This window comes from Melospiza georgiana, chromosome 16, assembly GCF_028018845.1.
Source record: "Melospiza georgiana isolate bMelGeo1 chromosome 16, bMelGeo1.pri, whole genome shotgun sequence".
In the NCBI taxonomy this organism is placed as follows: Eukaryota; Metazoa; Chordata; class Aves; order Passeriformes; family Passerellidae; genus Melospiza; species Melospiza georgiana.
Genome location: NC_080445.1, coordinates 1,572,548 through 1,590,279, shown reverse-complemented (window position 1 = coordinate 1,590,279; position 17,732 = coordinate 1,572,548). Strand labels below are relative to the sequence as shown.

Below are 17,732 nucleotides of genomic sequence, written 5' to 3'. Positions count from 1 at the left end.
AAATATTATATTGTAATTGCGGTGGCTTTTACGACAGTCAGTGCTGCTGTTCGCTTTGCGGCGGTGCTGTAGTCCCATGTCACGACACACGGATCGCTTTTTGGCAGTGCTGTAGTCCCGTGTCACGACACACGGATCGCTTTCCGGCGGTGCTGTAGTGCCGTGTCAGGACACACGGATCGCTTTGCGGCGGTGCTGTAGTCCGGTTTCACAACACACGGATCGCTTTCCGGCGGTGCTGTAGTCCCGTGTCACGACACACGGATCGCTTTCCGGCGGTGCTGTAGTCCCGTGTCACGACACACGGATCGCTTTCCGGCGGTGCTGTAGTCCCGTGTCACGACACACGGATCGCTTTCCGGCGGTGCTGTAGTCCCGTGTCACGACACACGGCTCGCTTTTTGGCAGTGCTGTAGTCCCGTGTCAGGACACACGGATCGCTTTTTGGCAGTGCTGTAGTCCCGTGTCACGACACACGGATCGCTTTCCGGCGGTGCTGTAGTCCGGTTTCACAACACACGGCTCGCTTGGCGGCAGCCATGGCGGCGCGCTTCAGCGGGGTGCTGCAGCTGACGGATCTGGACGATTTCATCGCCCCCTCGCAGGTGACAGCGCCGGGGAGGGGCCCTGAGGGGAGGCGGCGGTGCCGCCTCAGCCTCTGCCCCTCGGTGTCACCGCACGGGACCGTGCCCGGCCAGAAAACCCCTCCCGCTGCTGGGGGGGAAACGAGGGCTGGGAGCTGATCCTGCCACAGGGACGGGACAGGGCTCGGGGACACCGCGGGGACACCGTGGGGACACTGTGGGTCACCATGGGGACACCGCGGGGTCACTGGGACACTGTGGGGACACTGTGGGACACTGTGGGGACACTGTGGGTCACCATGGGGACACTGCGGGACACTGTGGGGACATTATGGGACACCATAGGGTCACTATGGGGTCGCTGTTGGACACTGTGGGGTCACACCCGAGATGTCAGTCCCGGATTTGTATCCAGATTCATACCCAGGATTTCTGTCCTGGATTCATATCCAGGATTCACACCCAGGATTCATATCCCGAATTCATACCCAGGATTCATATCCAGATTTCTGTCCTGTATTTCTGAGAAGCACGGCAGAAGAACCGAGCTGGGATTGTGGGCAGGGCAATAGCGAACCCCAAAATGGTGAATTCTCCCTGGGCTTGGGTTTGTAAGGGAATTCCTCGGGAAATCACCAGCCCTGCCTTTGCTCTGAGTGCGGGATCTGAGTGCAGGGTTCCTGCCGGGGGATCCATTTAGGGGAGCCTCGGAGTGCTCAGAGGAGCAGCAGGACACGGAGTCGGGGGGACTGAGCACTAAATTCAGGATAAAATCAGGATAAAATCCAGAAACCCCCTGGGACTCGTGCTGGGACAGCAGGGCAGGGTGGCACCGAGCCCCTCCTGTCCCCAGAGCCAGCTGGGCTGGGCACTGGCACCTCCCTGCAGCTCAGCTGGGACCTGGGCAGGAGGAGGAGGAGGAGGAAGAGGAGGAAGGGGCTGTTCCTGCCACAGCTGCAGAGCCAGAGCTGAGCTCAAAGCAGCAGAGCGGGGCTGGGATGATGCTGGATAAATGTTCCTCCTGCTCCCAGGGGGTGAGAGCCTCTGCCTGCCATCCCTCTGCAGGGCTGGGAGGAACTGGGAAATTCCAGCCTGGACTGGGGGCAGGATCCAGAGCTGCTCTTTGATCCCTTGAGTTCTTTATTTTTTATTCAATCCCCTAGATTTATTTTTTATTGAATCTCCTATATTTATTTTTTATTTAATCCCCAATATTTATTCTTTATTCAATCCCCTATATTTATTCTTTATTCAATCCCCTATATTTATTCTTTATTAAATCCCCAATATTTATTTTTTATCAATCCCCAATACTTATTTTTTTATTCAATGCCCTATATTTATTTTTTATCCAATCATCTACATTGAATTTTTATTAAAACCCCAATATTTTTATCCAATTCCCTAATATTTATTTTTTATTTAATCCCCAATATTGATTTTTTATTAAATCCCCTATATTGATTTTTATCCAATCCCCATATTTATTTTTTATTCAATCCCCTATATTGATTTTTATCCAATCCCCATATTTATTTTTTATTCAATCCCCTATATTGATTTTTATCCAATCCCCATATTTATTTTTTATTCAATCCCCTATATTGATTTTTATCCAATCCCCTATATTGATTTTTTATCAATCCCCAATATTTATTTTTTATTAAATTCCCAATATTATTTTTTTTATCAATCCCCTCTTCCTTGCTCAGCTCCTCACCTCCAGGCTCTGCTGCTCTTTCAGGAATGCATCAAGCCTGTCAAGGTGGACAAAAAGCCTGGAAAAGCAGCAGCCAAGATCAGGATTGAAGCTGATGGAAGCTATTTCCAGGTCAATCAGGTATGTGGGGTCTTTGTTCACTGTAAAAACCCAGAAAAATCGGTGTATTTTAAATATTTTAATTATCTACATCCATTTAATGCCTCAAAGAGATGCTGTCAGCATTCCTGGTTTTTTTTTCTTTTTAATTTATAATAAATAATTCCAATTTTGTGCCACTTCTATGCTCTGAAATGCTGGCATTAATTACTGATTATTAATATAAGGGCAGATAAGCTAAGATTCTATTAAACTTTATCAGCATTTTAATTTATAACTTCTTTTCAAAGCAGTCACTTTATACTCAGTAATTCCAATTTATTCCAGTTTTTTATACTCTGAAACACTGCTATTAATTGGTGATGATTTTCATTAGAGAGCAGATAAAATGAAAAGTTTATTTATTTTATCAATATTTAAGGATTGGCAGTTCCAGGTTAGTTGTGACAATGTCCGTGTGCTCACTCAGAGATTTAATTGAGATATTTTTGATAAATCGTGCTGGATTTTAAAAAAATAATATTTCAAATTATTTCTTTAAAAGCTTGAAGAATTCAGGCTGAGTTTTTCCTGTTTTCACCAAAAAAAGTTGGCACAGCTCAGTTAACCAGGCTGGGAATCCCTCTGGGAATGGAACTTGGAACTTCAGGCAGATTTTGATTTTAAAAAAGGAGGGCACAGCACTTCCAGAGGAGCCTGTTCCTTATTTTAAAATGTTAATAGTGCCTCATTTCCTGGTCTATTCCTGGCTATGATTGGAGGAGAATCTCTTGGGAAAATCAAATTATTCAGGGCAGGTAGAAGGGAAATATTCCCTTCCAGTGTGTGGGATGAAATCTCCTTTGCTGTGCCAAATAATCCCATTAGAAGCAGCCAAATTCAGGTGGCTTTGTCATCATCTCATTAAAAACAAAGATTTAAAAATCAAAATAACAACACCTTCATTATTTGTAACAAAGTGGGGAAACAGCTCCTTTAATTCTGGGCTCAGAACTGAGCCTGCTTTGGGATTTTTGGTGGTTTTTTTTTTTGTAGGATGGGGAAGCCCAGAAGCTGGAGAAGGCCAAAATCACCCTGAATGATTGCCTGGCCTGCAGTGGCTGCATCACCTCGGCTGAGAGTGTCCTGGTGAGCCAGCAGAGCCACGGGGAGCTCTGCAAGGTGCTGGCCCAAAACAAGGTGGGTTCCCCTCATCCTGCAGGAAAAGGGGGGAAATCCACAGGAAAAGGGGGAAAAAAAAGCCACAGGAAAAGGGGGAAAATCCACAGGAAAAGAGGGAAAAATCCACAGGGAAAGGGGGAAAAATCCACAGGAAAAGGGGGAAAAATCCATAGGAAAAGGGGAAAAAATCCACAGGAAAAGGGGGAAAAATCCACAGGAAAAGAGGGAAAAAAGCCACAGGGAAAGGGGGAAAAATCCACAGGAAAAGGGGGGAAAATCCACAGGGAAAGGGGGAAAATCCACAAGGAAAGGGGGAAAAATCCACAGGGAAAGGGGGAAAATCCACAGGGAAAGGGGGAAAAATCCACAGGGAAAGGGGGAAAAATCCACAGGAAAAGAGGGGAAAATCCACAGGGAAAGGGGGAAAAAAGCCACAGGGAAAGGGGGAAAATCCACAGGGAAAGGGGGGAAAATCCACAGGGAAAGGGAATTCCTGAGCCCTCAGGGATTCCACTCCTCTCATGGGGTTTATTCTCATTTTTAAAGTTGTGAGGGTGAGCCTGGGGAGCTCTGTGGTGCTGCCAGCTCTGCCTGTGCCACACTTTGGGGTTTATTCTCATTTTTCAAGGGTTTGGTGTAAATTGCTGCCATGGGGTGAGCCCTGTGGTGCTGCCAGCTCTGCCACTTTGGGGCTGTTTGGTGTTTTCCAGGCTGCTGCTGCCCACGAGCAGAAGCTGGTGGTGGTTTCTGTGTCCCCCCAGTCCAGAGCCTCCCTGGCTGCAAGGTGCAAACTGGGTTTGCTGGAGACAGCCCAGAAGCTGACCACCTTCCTCAAGGGCCTGGGCAAGTGTGGGGTTTGCTGCTCTCTGGGCTGAGCTCAGGTTAAAGGGATTTAACCCCCACAGGGATTCCAGACTGTCCAAAACTTCAGTCACACAGTGAGCTTGGAGGGAGGGGAGGAGAGCTTGGGAAAAGCTTGGGAAAAGGAGGGGAAGGGATTTTTTGTAAAGGCAGGACAAAGGAAGGGATTTAAACTGCCAGAGGGCAGGGAGAGGTGGGATTTTGGGAAGGAATTCCTGGCTGGGAGGGTGGGCAGGCCCTGGCACAGATTCCCAGAGAAGCTGGGGCTGCTCCTGGATCCCTGGCAGTGCCCAGGGCCAGGCTGGAGCACCCTGGGGTAGTGGGAGATGTCTCTGGCTGAGCTTTGAGGTCCTTTCCAACCCAAACCATTCCATCTGTCCATAAAACCTGTAAAGAACCACTGGAAACAGTTTAACATTTTACATTTCCACCTCTCCTGTGACCTTTCCTCCTTTCCCCTGCTGAAAAACATCCCCTGCCAACTGCAGGGCCCTGTGCCTGAGCCTGAGCCTGCCCCTGGTTGAAATGGGAGGGTTTTTGCTGTGTTTTGCTGTGTCCTGAGGGTTCTAACCCAGCTGCTGTCCTGCCCAGGTGTGCACCACGTGTTTGACACAACCTTCTCCAGGAACTTCAGCCTCCTGGAGAGCCAGCAGGAGTTTGTGAGGCGCTTCCAGAGACAAGCAGAGGACAAAAAGGCCCTGCCCATGCTGGCCTCTGCCTGCCCAGGTATGCCTGCAGTTCCAGCTGCAATCCCAAACCCAGCAGCTGCTCAGAAAGCTGCAGATGGATGTTCTGACCTGCAGGATGATTCTCATCACAGCACAGGTTTAGGTGCTAAAGCAGTGGAGAGACACCTTAAAATCAGTCTGGGCTGACACTTGCTTTGCTTTTTGTGCTGAAAATGGCACCAAACCTGGGTGCCATTTGGGGAGGATGGGCAGAGTGAAGGCCTGATTCTTGTTTTTGTAATTAATTTTTGGGTGATGTTCCTTGCAGGCTGGATCTGCTATGCTGAGAAAACCCATGGCAGCTTCATCATCCCCCACATCAGCACCACCAAATCCCCCCAGCAGGTCATGGGCTCCCTGGTCAAGGGCTACTTTGCAGAGCAGCAGGTACAGCTCTAAAAATGCTCTTCTTACTCAGAAACTCCTCCAATTCAACCCTTCAGGCTGATTATTTATAAATTTGCTGTAATACTTACTTAAGGGTCAGTATTGCCTTGCAGAAGGCAGAAATCTTCCTCACTTCTGTCTTAGCTAATGAGTAGTAATTAGAGCAGAACACTAAGCATGGGCTAATTAAATTAAACCTGAATTATTTGGGAGAGCTGAGGAACTTTTATTATTACTATTATTTTCAGTGTCTTTGTGCCATTGTTGTTTAAATTTGGTGAATAATTTCAAATAAGTGACCCAAGCCAAGGCTGCAGTGGGGGCTTAGGTGCAGATCCAAAGGTGATCCCTCATTCCCAGCCTCATGTTCTGCTGCTCTCCTCAGCCTGGAACCTCTGGAATCTTCCCAGGGGGGAGTGGAGATCCCCACAGCCAGCAAGGGACTGGGACTTCTCCTGGGGGTTACTGCTTGTGACACTTGCATGGAGCAGCTGCAGATTTGGGACAAAATTTGGCAGTTTCTGGGAATATTTGGCACAAGAGACTGAAACAGGAGCCCTGGGTCAGTGACCTGATTGCTCAGCCTGTGTTTATAGCTTGGATGATCCCGAGGTTTTGTGAGATTCCAGATCGAGCCCTGAGGGGCTGCAGGAAGTTTATTCCCTAATGCCTTCATTAGGGATTATTGGCTTCTCTGCCTCACCTTGGATCATTGCACCAGAGTGAGGGAAACTTGCAGGAGCTGAAGGAGAGATGGAAAGGGATTATTCCTCCCTGGGAGGGTGGGGAGGGGCTGGGAGGGGATTCCCAGAGCAGCTGTGCCTGCCCCTGGGTCCCTGGAATGCCCAAGGCCAGGCTGGATGGGGATTGGAGCACCCTGGGACAGTGGGAGGTGTTGGAGTTTAAGGTCCTTCCCACCCCAAACCATTCCAGGGTTCCATGAAACCTCTGAAGCTCCATAACTGCTGTCACTGCCTGTAGCTGAAATTGAAATAATTTCATTTACTCATAAGTATATAAATACACAAATACTCATAGTAGGACCATTTCAGGGGCACAGTAGCATTATTTCCCCCACTCCTTGCCCCTGGAATGCTCTCCCTGGGGCCAGGGGGATTTGGGCTGCCCCAGCCTTGTCTCCCTTGCAGCACCTGCCCCCTGACAGGATCTACCACGTCACTGTCATGCCCTGCTATGACAAAAAGCTGGAGGCCTCCAGGCCAGACTTCTTCAACCAGGAATTCCAGACCAGGGATGTGGATTGTGTCATCACCACAGGTAAGAGAGCCACAGGAGATTCCCAATTCCAGCAAATTCTGGGAACCTTGCAGTGTTCCCTGGCTTCACTAACCCTTTGTCTCTGACAGAGGTTGGATATTGATCTAGATTTACATTTAACAGTGCAAATCATGCCCTGGTAAAATGCAGGGGCAGTTTAGGGACTGCTCTGTGGGGTTTGTTTGCCTGTATCCCCAAAAATAAGAACTCTTTGTGCCTGGTTCTGCCCTAGGAGAAGTGCTGAAGCTGCTGGAGCAAGAAGGAGTGTCCCTGTCAGATGTAGATCCTTCTCCCCTGGACACCATGTGAGAGCAAAATCCCATTTCAGTGCTGTTCCTTTTCCTCCAGGATTTAGGGAGTTCAGAATGCCCCTTTTCCTTGTTCTCTTTCTTCCAGGATTTAGGGATTCCAGAATTCCCTTTTCTGTGTGTGCCCACAAGCTCTGAGGGTGCTGCTGTGTGCCCCCCAAGCCCTGAGGGTTGTTCTGTGTGTGCCCCCAAAGCCCTGAGGGCTCTGTGTGTGCTCTGAGGGTTGTTCTGTGTGTGCCCCCCAGGCCCTGAGGGTTCTGTGTGTGCCCTGAGGGCTCTGTGTGTGCCCCCCAGGCCCTGAGGGTTCTGTGTGTGTGCCCCCCAGGCCCTGAGGGTTCTCTCTGTGCCCTGAGGGCTCTGTGTGTGCCCCCCAGGCCCTGAGGGTTCTCTGTGTGCCCCACAGACCCTGAGGGCTCTGTGTGTGCCCTGAGGGTTCTCTGTGTGCCCCACAGGCCCTGAGGGCTCTCTCTGTGCCCTGAGGGTTCTGTGTGTGCCCCCCAGGCCCTGAGGGCTCTCTCTGTGCCCTGAGGGTTCTGTGTGTGCCCCCCAGGCCCTGAGGGCTCTCTCTGTGCCCTGAGGGTTCTCTCTGTGCCCCCCAGGCTCGGCAGGGCTGCAGAGGAGCTGAGCTCTCACCGCGGTGGGGGCTCAGGAGGGTTCCTGGAGCACATCTTCATCCACGCTGCCCGCGAGCTCTTCGGCATCCACGGCGCCTCCATCCACTACAGACCCCTCAAGTAAGGAGCTGCAATCCCACTGCAAACTCTGGGTTTCTCAAGAATTCTCTCCCTGTTGGTGGGCTGAATTTTTGGGGGTTTTTCGCAATGTTAAAGTTCATGTCCAGGCTGAGATTGGCTGCTCCATCCTCCAGCTGCTCAGCAATAATCAGCCAATATTAAATAAATCAGCCAATATTAAATAAATCAGCCAATATTAAATAAATCAGCCAATTCCAGGGAGAATTCCAGCCCCTTCCTCATCCACACCCTGCAGTTTGGCCTGGTGGATTTTCCCACTGATAATTTTTAGAATAATTATAAAATTTTAGAGTAATTGAAAAGGCAGAGCGGAGATTCCTCACCTTGGATCAGGCCAATCAAGGAGATTTGTCACTGATTGTTGATCCCAAAGAACCTTGTGGGAGGGTTTTGGGGCTCTGTTTAACTGGAGTGAGACACAAAATTAATCACTGAGTTTGGGCATTGAGGTTCATCCACCTGAGATTCATTCTGCCTTCCCAGCTCTAATTTAATGTATCCTTTAGAATTAATTATATCCCTAATGAGCAGTTTTTATGTTTAGGATTCCCTGGTTTAAGAAGCAGAAAAAGCAGTCTCAAAAACTTGATAAAAACCAAATTACTTACTTTTTTATCAGGACCAGGTATTCCCACTAACCTTAGAAATCTGGAATCCTCAGTCAGGGTTTGTTCCCACGTTTTATGGTCCAGCAGAAGTCAAAAATCCCCAACTGCTGTTGGCTGAAGGAACTCAGGTCTGTCAGGGAGGGGCTCCCTGTGCTGAGCTTTTCAGGCTTTATCCAGCACAGGTGTCCTCCTGCAAACTCTGCTCAGGTGGCTCCAGGAAGGTTCTGGAAGGAATTCCTTCCTGTTTTCCTTGGATGGCTCAGAACTGGGACAGCTTTTTCAGTGAGACTCGCAAAGAATTTGGGTTTTGCTCTTTGAAGCTTAAAATAGATTTTAATAGATTTGGAGAAGCCACTTGCTGTGCTCTGCTCCCTCAGGAACAAGGACTTCCAGGAGGTGACCCTGGAGAGGGATGGGCAGGTCCTGCTGCACTTTGCCCTGGCCTATGGCTTCAGGAACATCCAGAACCTGGTGCAGAAGCTCAAGAGAGGGAAGTGCCCCTATCACTACGTGGAGGTCATGGCCTGTCCCTCAGGTGAGGCTGCTCCAAACCCTGGGGGAGCTCCAGGGCATTCCAGACAGGAGAAAAGGGAGATTCCTCACCCCCTTGGGCAGCCACACCATCACCTACCTCTGAGCCAGAAATTCCTCAGGATTTAAAGAATTGCAGCTGAATTCCATCACATAACATTTGCATAATTAATTAATTAATTAATTGCTTTTAAGGAGGATTTCCTGAGCTCTGGCACCTGAGGGGATTTTCCCCCTGAAATTGCCCAAGCCTGGCATCACACTGACAGAAAATGCTGCTGTGGCTGGTGGAGGAATATTTAATATTTGATTCCATTTTCCCTGTGCTGCTGCTGGCTCCCTTGGGAGAGGGGCAGCCCTGAGGTTCCCTTGGAGCTGCTCCTTCCCAAGGACCCCCCCAGCCCCCAGAACTCATCCCAGGCACTTTTCCCTGTCCTGCAAGGCTGGGCTCACTGGGCTGGGCTCAGGCTCCCTCCTGGGGGCAGCAGATAGGAGATAAGAGATAAGAGCTGGCAGAGCCCCAGCTGGAGGCAGCCCACATCTCCCTGCTGCTGGCAGATAACTGGGAGGGCACCTCCGTCCCTGGGCTGTTTCCATCCCTGCAGCTGTTTGACCTGGAATTTCTGAGGCTGTTTTCCCAGCTAAAGTTATTGAAGTTATTAATCTATTTTGGTTTTTTTTTCCCCCCAGGCTGTCTGAATGGAGGAGGGCAGATCAAACTGGAGGGGGAATCCAGCAAGGAGGAGCTGCAGCAGGTGGAGAGGCTGTATGAATCCCTGAGGGCTGAGGTGCCAGAGCAGAACCAGGCAGTGAGGGAGCTCTATGAGCACTGGCTGGGGGGCTGGGGCTCACACAGGGCCCTGCAGGTGCTGCACACCCAGTACCACGCTGTGGAGAGAGCCAGCTCTGCCCTCAGCATCAAATGGTGAGAGAGCCTCAGTGCCTTCTGACCTCCACTGCTGATCCTCCAGGGACTCTGGGCAGCCCCTGCCTCTGGGGAAGGGCCTGGCACTGCTCATTCACCCCAAATCTGCCTCTGGGGAAGGGCCTGGCACTGCTCATTCACCCCAAATCTGCCTCTGGGGAAGGCCTGGCACTGCTCATTCACCCCAAATCTGCCTCTGGGGAAGGCCTGGCACTGCTCAATCCTCCAGCTGGAGAGTGAAGGGATGGGAATAAACCCCAAATCTGAGGTGAGCGCAATAAACCCCAAATCTTCCTCTGGGTAAGTGCCTGACACTGCTCAATCCTTCAGCTGGAACTGATGGCAATAAACCCCAAATGTGAGGTGAGGGCAATAAACCCCAAATCTGGCAGGGACACAGCAGGAGAGGCAGGAACACCTCCCAGGCTGATGGGACAGCCCCAGAGCTGAGAGTTCAAGGATTTGGAGCCCAGCTCCAGGCTGAGCTTTGTGCCACAGCCCAGTGTCCCTGCCCAGGCCCTGCTGGGCTGTCACAGCACTCAGATCTGTGCCCGCCTCTGCTGGAACAGCCTCAGCCCATTGGAAATGCTCTCCTGAGCCTGGAGCCCTCCCTCTCACTGGGTCTGTGGCCCCAGAGAGGGGATCCAAGGCCTGGGATCATCCCTGGGGCTGCAGAGGGACTGGAGGGAATGCTGGACAAAACCCTGTGATTCCTTTTCCCTAAATTATAATAATTTATACCAAGGCAGTTCCTTCTCTGTGTTTTCTTCCTGAACACTCAGCAGGGAGTGACAGAAGTGTCACCCTTACCCAGCCTCAGCAGCCACTTCCTGAGGGATAAAATCCCTAAATCCAGACAGAACAGGCACTTACAGCTGGATAACATCCTGAAATTACCACAGAATAACTCCTGACCTTGGGGCTGGCAGGAACCAGAGCCCCCTCTGCACTTGGTTCCAATGAATCCACAGAGCAAACGGTGAATTTTCATGTTTTTAATTAAAAGCTTTCCATTTTTCAGCTGTTGCTGATCATTCCTGACCTCACAGTGTTCTAAGGCATCAACCCCCCCTCTCCTTCCTGAGCAGCAAATTGGTGCTTGCAGAGAATTCCCTTTGCCATGCAGGGGTTTGGCTGTGCAGGGGCTCCAGGCTGGGCTCAGCACATCAGCCCAGAAATGCAAAAAAATCCAGAGAGGCTGAACTGGCTGGGAATGAAACCCCCAGGGCTCTGCCCTTGGGTTCCCACGTCACCAACACACACAGGGGTGACAGGGCCACCCTGGGCTCCCCGTTTGGCACCAGAACAGCTGGAATTGGTCCCAGTTTGGGCTGTGGAATTGAATTTGTCCCAGGCTCAGGGCTGGGTCACACCCACAGGGACATCCCTGCTCCCAGGAGAAGTAAAATCCCAAATGGGACATGCAAAATCCAGCATTTCATGGGAACTGAGGAATGCAGGCCATGGTACCATTTTGCAGCTGGATAAATCTTTTCCCTTCCATGCAAAGGAAGTACAAACTATAACTTAGTAAAAGGGAAAACAAACAAACAAACAAACAAAAAACCAACCCAACTTGGTTTGTAGCACAGGAAAAAGCCCCAAACTAGACTCCAGTGGCAACAAAGAAATTCACAGTCCACACATGAAAATCCCTGAAATAACTCTGTCCCAGTGCTGGGAGCTGCCATCAAACACTCATTTTCTTCACAAAAATAAAAAAAGGAATTACTTCAGTGGTGTGAAGTGGCTCCCCACAGCTGCAAATAAAACTCTGCTCCTTTCTCAGGCAAAAATAAATAAAGCACAGCCCTGGATTTGCACAAAGGCAGGGCTGGGGAGGCCTGGGAGCCCCAGCTGCTCCCTGGCTCTTGGCAAGGCAATGTCCATGGGGTTGGCACCGAGTGTTTCCCAGGTTTTATCTTGGAAAAGGCAAAAAGCAGAAAGGGATGCGTGGCAGCACTTTGTTCTGGGCTGCCTGAACTCTGTCCCACCTTGGGAAATCCTCCTGGGGCTGACCCTGCTTCACACGGACACCCCACAGCAACCAAGGGCTCCCCAAGGCAGCCACGGCCACAGATCCCTGTGGGACCTGCTGGAAAATAGGGAAAATGGGGGCAAAACCCACCCAAACCCTGCTGTGATGGGTTTGTCAGCACAGGGCTGGAGCCGGGTGGGTTCTGGTGACACCAGTGCCACCAGTCCTGTCCCAGTGTCCCATGGGGGGATCCAAGTGTCCATCAGCCAGGACACTGGGCCAGGGCCAGGCAGGGTCAGGAGGGCTCCAGGAGTCCCAGAGCCCTGGGCTGGGATGCAGGGCAGGCAGGGGCTCCATGGGCACAGCACCACAGTCCTGAGCACCCCTGGCTCCTTCCAGGACTGTCCCCTGCTCCAAGCCACGTCCTGACCCTCTGCCAGCACCCCAAGGGGGTCCCACGGCCTGGGATCCCCCCAAAGGGATCCGGGAGCTGCACAGGAACCCCAGGAGCCAGGGGGGAGCAGAGCAGAGCAGAGCAGCCTCACACAAGCAGCCTAAAGACAAAATGCAGCCCCAAAACCCAGCCGGGAGCCAGCCTGAGCTGTGCCCAGCCAGGGGGAGCCCTGGCACCTCGGGGTGTCACTTCTTCTCCAGGAAGGGCCCAAAGAGCCCCCAGTCGAAGGCCAGCATGGCCTGGGGGTTGGGCCTCTCCTTGGGCTTCTTGAAGGTGTCCCTGTGGGAGCGCAGGGCCCTGAGCACCTCCACGGGCTCTGTCCTGCCCGTGAACCTCTGCACGGCCTCCTCCCTGCAAGGGACAGCGCCGTCAGCCTGGGGACAGCCCTGGGGACACACCCTGGGGACACAGCCCTGGGCTCCTCCCTGCAAGGGACAGCGCCGTCAGCCTGGGGACAGCCCTGGGGACACAGGGGACACAGCCCTGGGGACACAGCCCTGCAAGGGACAGCGCCGTCAGCCTGGGGACAGCCCTGGGGACACAGGGGACAGCCCTGGGGACACAGCCCTGCAAGGGACAGCCCTGTCAGCCTGGGGACAGCCCTGGGGACACAGGGGACACAGCCCTGGGGACACAGCCCTGCAAGGGACAGCGCTGTCAGCATGGGGACAGCCCTGGGGACACAGCCCTGCAAGGGACACAGCCCTGCAAGGGACAGCCCTGTCAGCCTGGGGACAGCCCTGGGGACACAGGGGACACAGCCCTGGGGACACAGCCCTGGGCTCCTCCCTGCAAGGGACAGCGCCGTCAGCCTGGGGACACACCCTGGGGACACAGGGACACAGCCCTGCAAGGGACAGCCCTGTGAGCCTGGGGACAGCCCTGGGGACACACCCTGGGGACACAGCCCTGGGGGCTCCTCCCTGCAAGGGACAGCGCCGTCAGCATGGGGACAGCCCTGGGGACACACCCTGGGGCTCCTCCCTGCAAGGGACAGCGCCGTCAGCCTGAGGACAGCCCTGGGCTGGGATGGGCACTGGGGCACTGCCACCCTGTGCTGGCATGGACAGTGGGCACACGGTGACTCTGGGGTGACACCAGGCAGCCTCCTCTGGCCACGGGCTGGAATTTCCCAGCAGGGTTTTGGGAGCATGGATGGTTCAGGAGGGTTTGGGAGCAGGGATGATGGTCAGGTTTGGTTCAGGAGGGTTTGGGAGCAGGGATGGATGGTCAGGTTTGGTTCAGGAGGGTTTGGGAGCAGGGATGGATGGTCAGGTTTGGGGCAGGAGGGTTTGGGAGCAGGGATGGATGGTCAGGTTTGGGGCAGGAGGGTTTGGGAGCAGGGATGATGGTCAGGTTTGGGGCAGGAGGGTTTGGGAGCAGGGATGGATGGTCAGGTTTGGGGCAGGAGGGTTTGGGAGCAGGGATGATGGTCAGGTTTGGTTCAGGAGGGTTTGGGAGCAGGGATGGATGGTCAGGTTTGGGGCAGGAGGGTTTGGGAGCAGGGATGGATGGTCAGGTTTGGGGCAGGAGGGTTTGGGAGCAGGGATGGATGGTCAGGTTTGGGGCAGGAGGGTTTGGGAGCAGGGATGGATGGTCAGGTTTGGGGCAGGAGGGTTTGGGAGCAGGGATGATGGTCAGGTTTGGTTCAGGAGGGTTTGGGAGCAGGGATGGATGGTCAGGTTTGGGGCAGGAGGGTTTGGGAGCAGGGATGGATGGTCAGGTTTGGGGCAGGAGGGTTTGGGAGCAGGGATGGATGGTCAGGTTTGGGGCAGGAGGGTTTGGGAGCAGTTTCGGGAGGCGCCCGCAGCGCTTACGTGACCCGCAGGAAGGGGTTGTACAGGAACTCCTCCTGCAGCGTGGAGGGCACCGTGGGCAGGTCCTCGTCATCCCTCTGCTGCCAGGGGACAGAGATGTCCAAATCCCGCTGCCATGCCACCCCCTGGCACCCCTGGCACATCCCATCACTTACCTTGGCCCACGCCAGCTTCTCCTTCACCACCTCATTCTCTGGCTCCACCTTCAAGGCGAATTTGAGGTTTCTGACGGTGCATTCGTGGCCACAGAAAACTTTCTGCAGGAGGCAGCGGGCATCAGACCTGCTCCCAGGGCAGGTCCCAGCCTGGGATCCCTGCCCCAAATCCAGGATCCCTCCCCTGAGCCCCAGATCCCTGCCCTGAGCCCAGGATCCCTGTCCCAGCCCCAGATCCCTGTCCCAGCCCCAGATCCCTGCCCTGAGCCCCAGATCCCTGCCCTGAGCCCCAAATCGCTGTCCCAGCCCCAGATCCCTGTCCCAGCCCCAGATCCCTGCCCTGAGCCCCCTCCCGGCCCCAGGAGCCCCCAGGCAGGGAGGGGAGGGCTCTCACCGTGTCCTTGGGCAGGGTGCCCAGGATCTGGGTGAGGTTGGTGTACATCTGCTCCGCTGTGCCCTCGAAGAACTGCCCGCAGCCCCCCACGAACAGGGTGTCACCTGTGGGACAGGGGTGGGCACCAAGGGACACCAGGAATGGGGGTGCCAGGGTCACCCCAGCAGTGCTGAGTGTGGGGACAGGCGGCACACAGGGAGTGTGTCCCCAAAAGCCATGGGGGGCACGTGGGTACCTGAGAAAAGAGCTGGAGCATCCGGGGAATCGTCCTCCCACATGAAGTAGCACATGTGGCCCGAGGTGTGGCACGGCGTGAAGAGACACCTCACCCTGATGGTCCCAAACTGGGGGGACAGAGGGTCAGGGTCCCCCTGAGGGGGACAAACAGACCCCCCAGACCTCCCCACACCTGCCTGGGGCCCAGCAGGTCACAGACCTGAAGGGGCTTTGGGTGGGTCCAGCTGTGTCTGCCCTGATGGCATTTGGGATCTAGGAGAGGGTGGGAGCCTCCAGCACAACCCCAAACAGGCTGGGGTTGGGATGAGCTCCCTGGAATCTGTGGGGCCACATCTGCACCCACCCCAGGACACCAAGAGCTGAGCACGGCCCAGCAGCACCAGCCCCACTGGGGACAGTGTGACCACCCCCACTCTGCTCTCCACTGGGGACAGTGTGACCACCCCACTGCATTCCCCACTGGGGACAGTGTGACCACCCCACTGGGGACAGTGTGACCACCCCACTGCATTCCCCACTGAGGACAGTGTGACCGCCCCACTGCATTCCCCACTGAGGACAGTGTGACCACCCCACTGCATTCCCCACTGAGGGACAGTGTGACCGCCCCAATGCATTCCCCACTGGGGACAGTGTGACCACCCCACTGCATTCCCCACTGGGGACAGTGTGACCATCCCAATGCATTCCCCACTGGGGACAGTGTGACCACCCCACTGCATTCCCCACTGGGGACAGTGTGACCATCCCAATGCATTCCCCACTGGGGACAGTGTGACCACCCCACTGGAGACATTGTGACCACCTCACTGCATTCCCCACTCGGGACAGTGTGACCGCCCCACTGCATTCCCCACTGGGGACAGTGTGACCACCCCACTGCATTCCCCACTGGGGACAGTGTGACCGCCCCACTCCCCGCCATGGGGACCCCCCCAGGACCCCATGCAGCAGCAGGAGCCGTGTGTGTCCCCAGCCGGTGTCCCCAGCCCTGCAGCCCTCACCGAGAGCTCCTGGCCGTGGCTGACCCTGTGTGTGAGGGCCCCGATGCGCTCGTCAGCCCCGAACACCTGCAGGCCTGGCAGCAGCTGGGCCAGCTCCTCATTGCCCCTGGCATGGTCCCTGGGGCACAGCAGGGACTGGGATTGGGAACGGGACTGGGAACGGGCACCGTCCCCGTGGGGACACGGCCACCATCCCCGTGGGGACACGGCCACCCCGAGCGGGTCACACCTACCAGTGGTGGTGGGTGGTGAGGATGGCCTTGAGCACCACGTCCTCCTTCCTGATGATCTCCAGCAGCTGAAAGGGACCAGAGCAGCGCTGAGAGGGCACGGGAGGTGACACACACCCACACAGTGACCTGTCCCCCGTGCCACCAGGCAGGGCAATTCCCCACAGCACCCCTGAGGGTGGGACACAAAGGTGCGACCCTGCCTGGAGCAGGGGGGTGGCACCACGGCCTTGGGAGCATTTTTGGCCGGTGCTTTCTCAGGGAAGGCACAGAGGAGGGCACGGTGCCATTGGCACGGCAGGGACACGGCGGCCGTGCCACCCACCCTGGCACAGGGCACTGCCAGCCCCGCTCGGTGCCAGGAGGCTCCGGTGCCAGCTCAACACGCAGGGCCAGGAGCAGCTCCGGCCCCGGGAGGAAGGAAATGCCCGAGTCAGCCCCGAACGCCGAAAAGCCTCGACAGGGAGGGCTGGGGACAGCGGGACAGCGACACAGGGACACGGCGGGCCGGGAAAGGGGGTGCCCATGGGGTCACCGCGCACAGGGCTGGCTTTGGGGACATCCCGCTGGGTGTGGGGGCTGCGGGGCGCGGCTCGGGCTGGGAGCGGCTCGGGGACCCGCAGGGACAGCGCAGGGCAGGGCAGGGGTCCCAGCACAGCCGGGGCATGGGGGGCTCGGTCCTGCCCGGAGATGTCCCACGGATACCCCGCCATGGAGCCACCGCCACCCCCGGACCCGCTCACCCGCTTGGGGACCGCGGCGTCCACGGCCAGGGCGTGCCGGGTGCTCTCCTCGATCACCAGGTACATGTAGTTGTCCTCCAGCACGGAGATCACCTTCACCTTCATGGCCCCGGGAGGCTGCGGGACCCCGGCGCGTCCCCAGCGCCACCCCCGGGGCGGTGCCGCGTGTGCGGGGCGGGACACGCAGCGTGGGGCGGGCACAGCCCGGCCATGGGGACAGCCCCAGTGCCAGCCCGGGCGCATCGTGGCACCCCCGGCACGGAGGAAGGAGGGGACCCCTCGGCTCTGTCCCCAAAATCAGCCCTTGCCTGTCCCCAGGGCCAGCGGGGACAGGGCAGGGATGGGGGGCTGGCGCTGGAGGGACACACCAGCGGGGACAGAAGGTGCGGAGCGGTGCCGGACACTGCAACTGCTGCAGGGGGGTCCCGCAGGGTCTCTGCCCCGGGGACAGGGTCCCACCCCGAGTGCAGGAAGCCCCAAAGGCTCAGGAAACAGAGCTGAGCTTCCCCAGGGCTGGCCATGGCTCCCACGTGGAGTTATTGAGGCTGGAAAAGTCCCCCGAGACAGAGCCCAACCATTCCCCCCAAAAACCAGTGTCCCATGTCCCCAAGTGCCACAGCCACAGGGCTGTTAATCCCCTCAGGGATGGGGACCCCTGCCCGGGGCAGCTGTGCCAGGGCTGGGCAGCCCCTCCAGGAAGGAATTTTCCCAAAATTTCACCCTGAGCTGCCCTGGCCCGGCCTGGGGCCATTCCCTGTGCTCCTGTCCCTGTTCC

At 55.4% G+C, this 17,732-nt stretch overlaps 2 protein-coding genes across 4 annotated transcripts; one reads left to right on the top strand and one right to left on the bottom strand.

Annotated features, from left to right (window-relative positions):
* On the top strand, positions 1–10,965 carry CIAO3 (cytosolic iron-sulfur assembly component 3). 2 transcript variants are annotated; one of them, XM_058035618.1, is made up of 11 exons: positions 1–605; positions 2,329–2,424; positions 3,439–3,582; positions 4,275–4,407; positions 5,017–5,151; positions 5,422–5,540; positions 6,689–6,818; positions 7,051–7,123; positions 7,726–7,860; positions 8,867–9,024; positions 9,711–10,965. In XM_058035618.1, exons 1-11 carry the CDS (start codon positions 540–542, stop codon positions 9,947–9,949), a joined length of 1,428 nt encoding a protein of 475 aa, XP_057891601.1. In that variant the 5' UTR covers positions 1–539; the 3' UTR covers positions 9,950–10,965. The 2 variants fall into 2 exon arrangements, with proteins under 2 accessions (XP_057891601.1, XP_057891603.1); XM_058035620.1 differs by lacking the exon at positions 1–605 and adding an exon at positions 1,472–1,618.
* Positions 10,926–17,108, bottom strand: HAGHL (hydroxyacylglutathione hydrolase like). Of its 2 annotated transcripts, none has more exons than XM_058035621.1 (8): positions 16,958–17,108; positions 16,218–16,282; positions 15,985–16,102; positions 14,979–15,087; positions 14,744–14,847; positions 14,350–14,451; positions 14,195–14,274; positions 10,926–12,728 (listed from the first exon to the last, which is right to left on the bottom strand). In XM_058035621.1, exons 1-8 carry the CDS (start codon positions 17,060–17,062, stop codon positions 12,563–12,565), a joined length of 849 nt encoding a protein of 282 aa, XP_057891604.1. In that variant the 5' UTR covers positions 17,063–17,108; the 3' UTR covers positions 10,926–12,562. The 2 variants fall into 2 exon arrangements, with proteins under 2 accessions (XP_057891604.1, XP_057891605.1); XM_058035622.1 differs by having other exon boundaries at positions 14,195–14,271.
* Positions 17,109–17,732: the final 624 nt, after the last annotated feature.

Bases quoted from the DNA above. Each gene is read 5' to 3' on its own strand.
- CIAO3 (XM_058035618.1), top strand. From the start codon at position 540: ATGGCGGCGCGCTTCAGCGGGGTGCTGCAGCTGACGGATCTGGACGAT. The intron at 4,408-5,016 runs GCAAGTGTGGGG...TGTCCTGCCCAG, and splicing joins CACCTTCCTCAAGGGCCTGG to GTGTGCACCACGTGTTTGAC. The intron at 7,861-8,866 runs GTAAGGAGCTGC...CTGCTCCCTCAG, and splicing joins ATCCACTACAGACCCCTCAA to GAACAAGGACTTCCAGGAGG.
- HAGHL (XM_058035621.1), bottom strand. From the start codon at position 17,062: ATGAAGGTGAAGGTGATCTCCGTGCTGGAGGACAACTACATGTACCTG. The intron at 14,452-14,743 runs GTGAGAGCCCTC...TGCCTCCTGCAG, and splicing joins GCACCCTGCCCAAGGACACG to AAAGTTTTCTGTGGCCACGA. The intron at 14,275-14,349 runs GTAAGTGATGGG...GTCCCCTGGCAG, and splicing joins AGAAGCTGGCGTGGGCCAAG to CAGAGGGATGACGAGGACCT.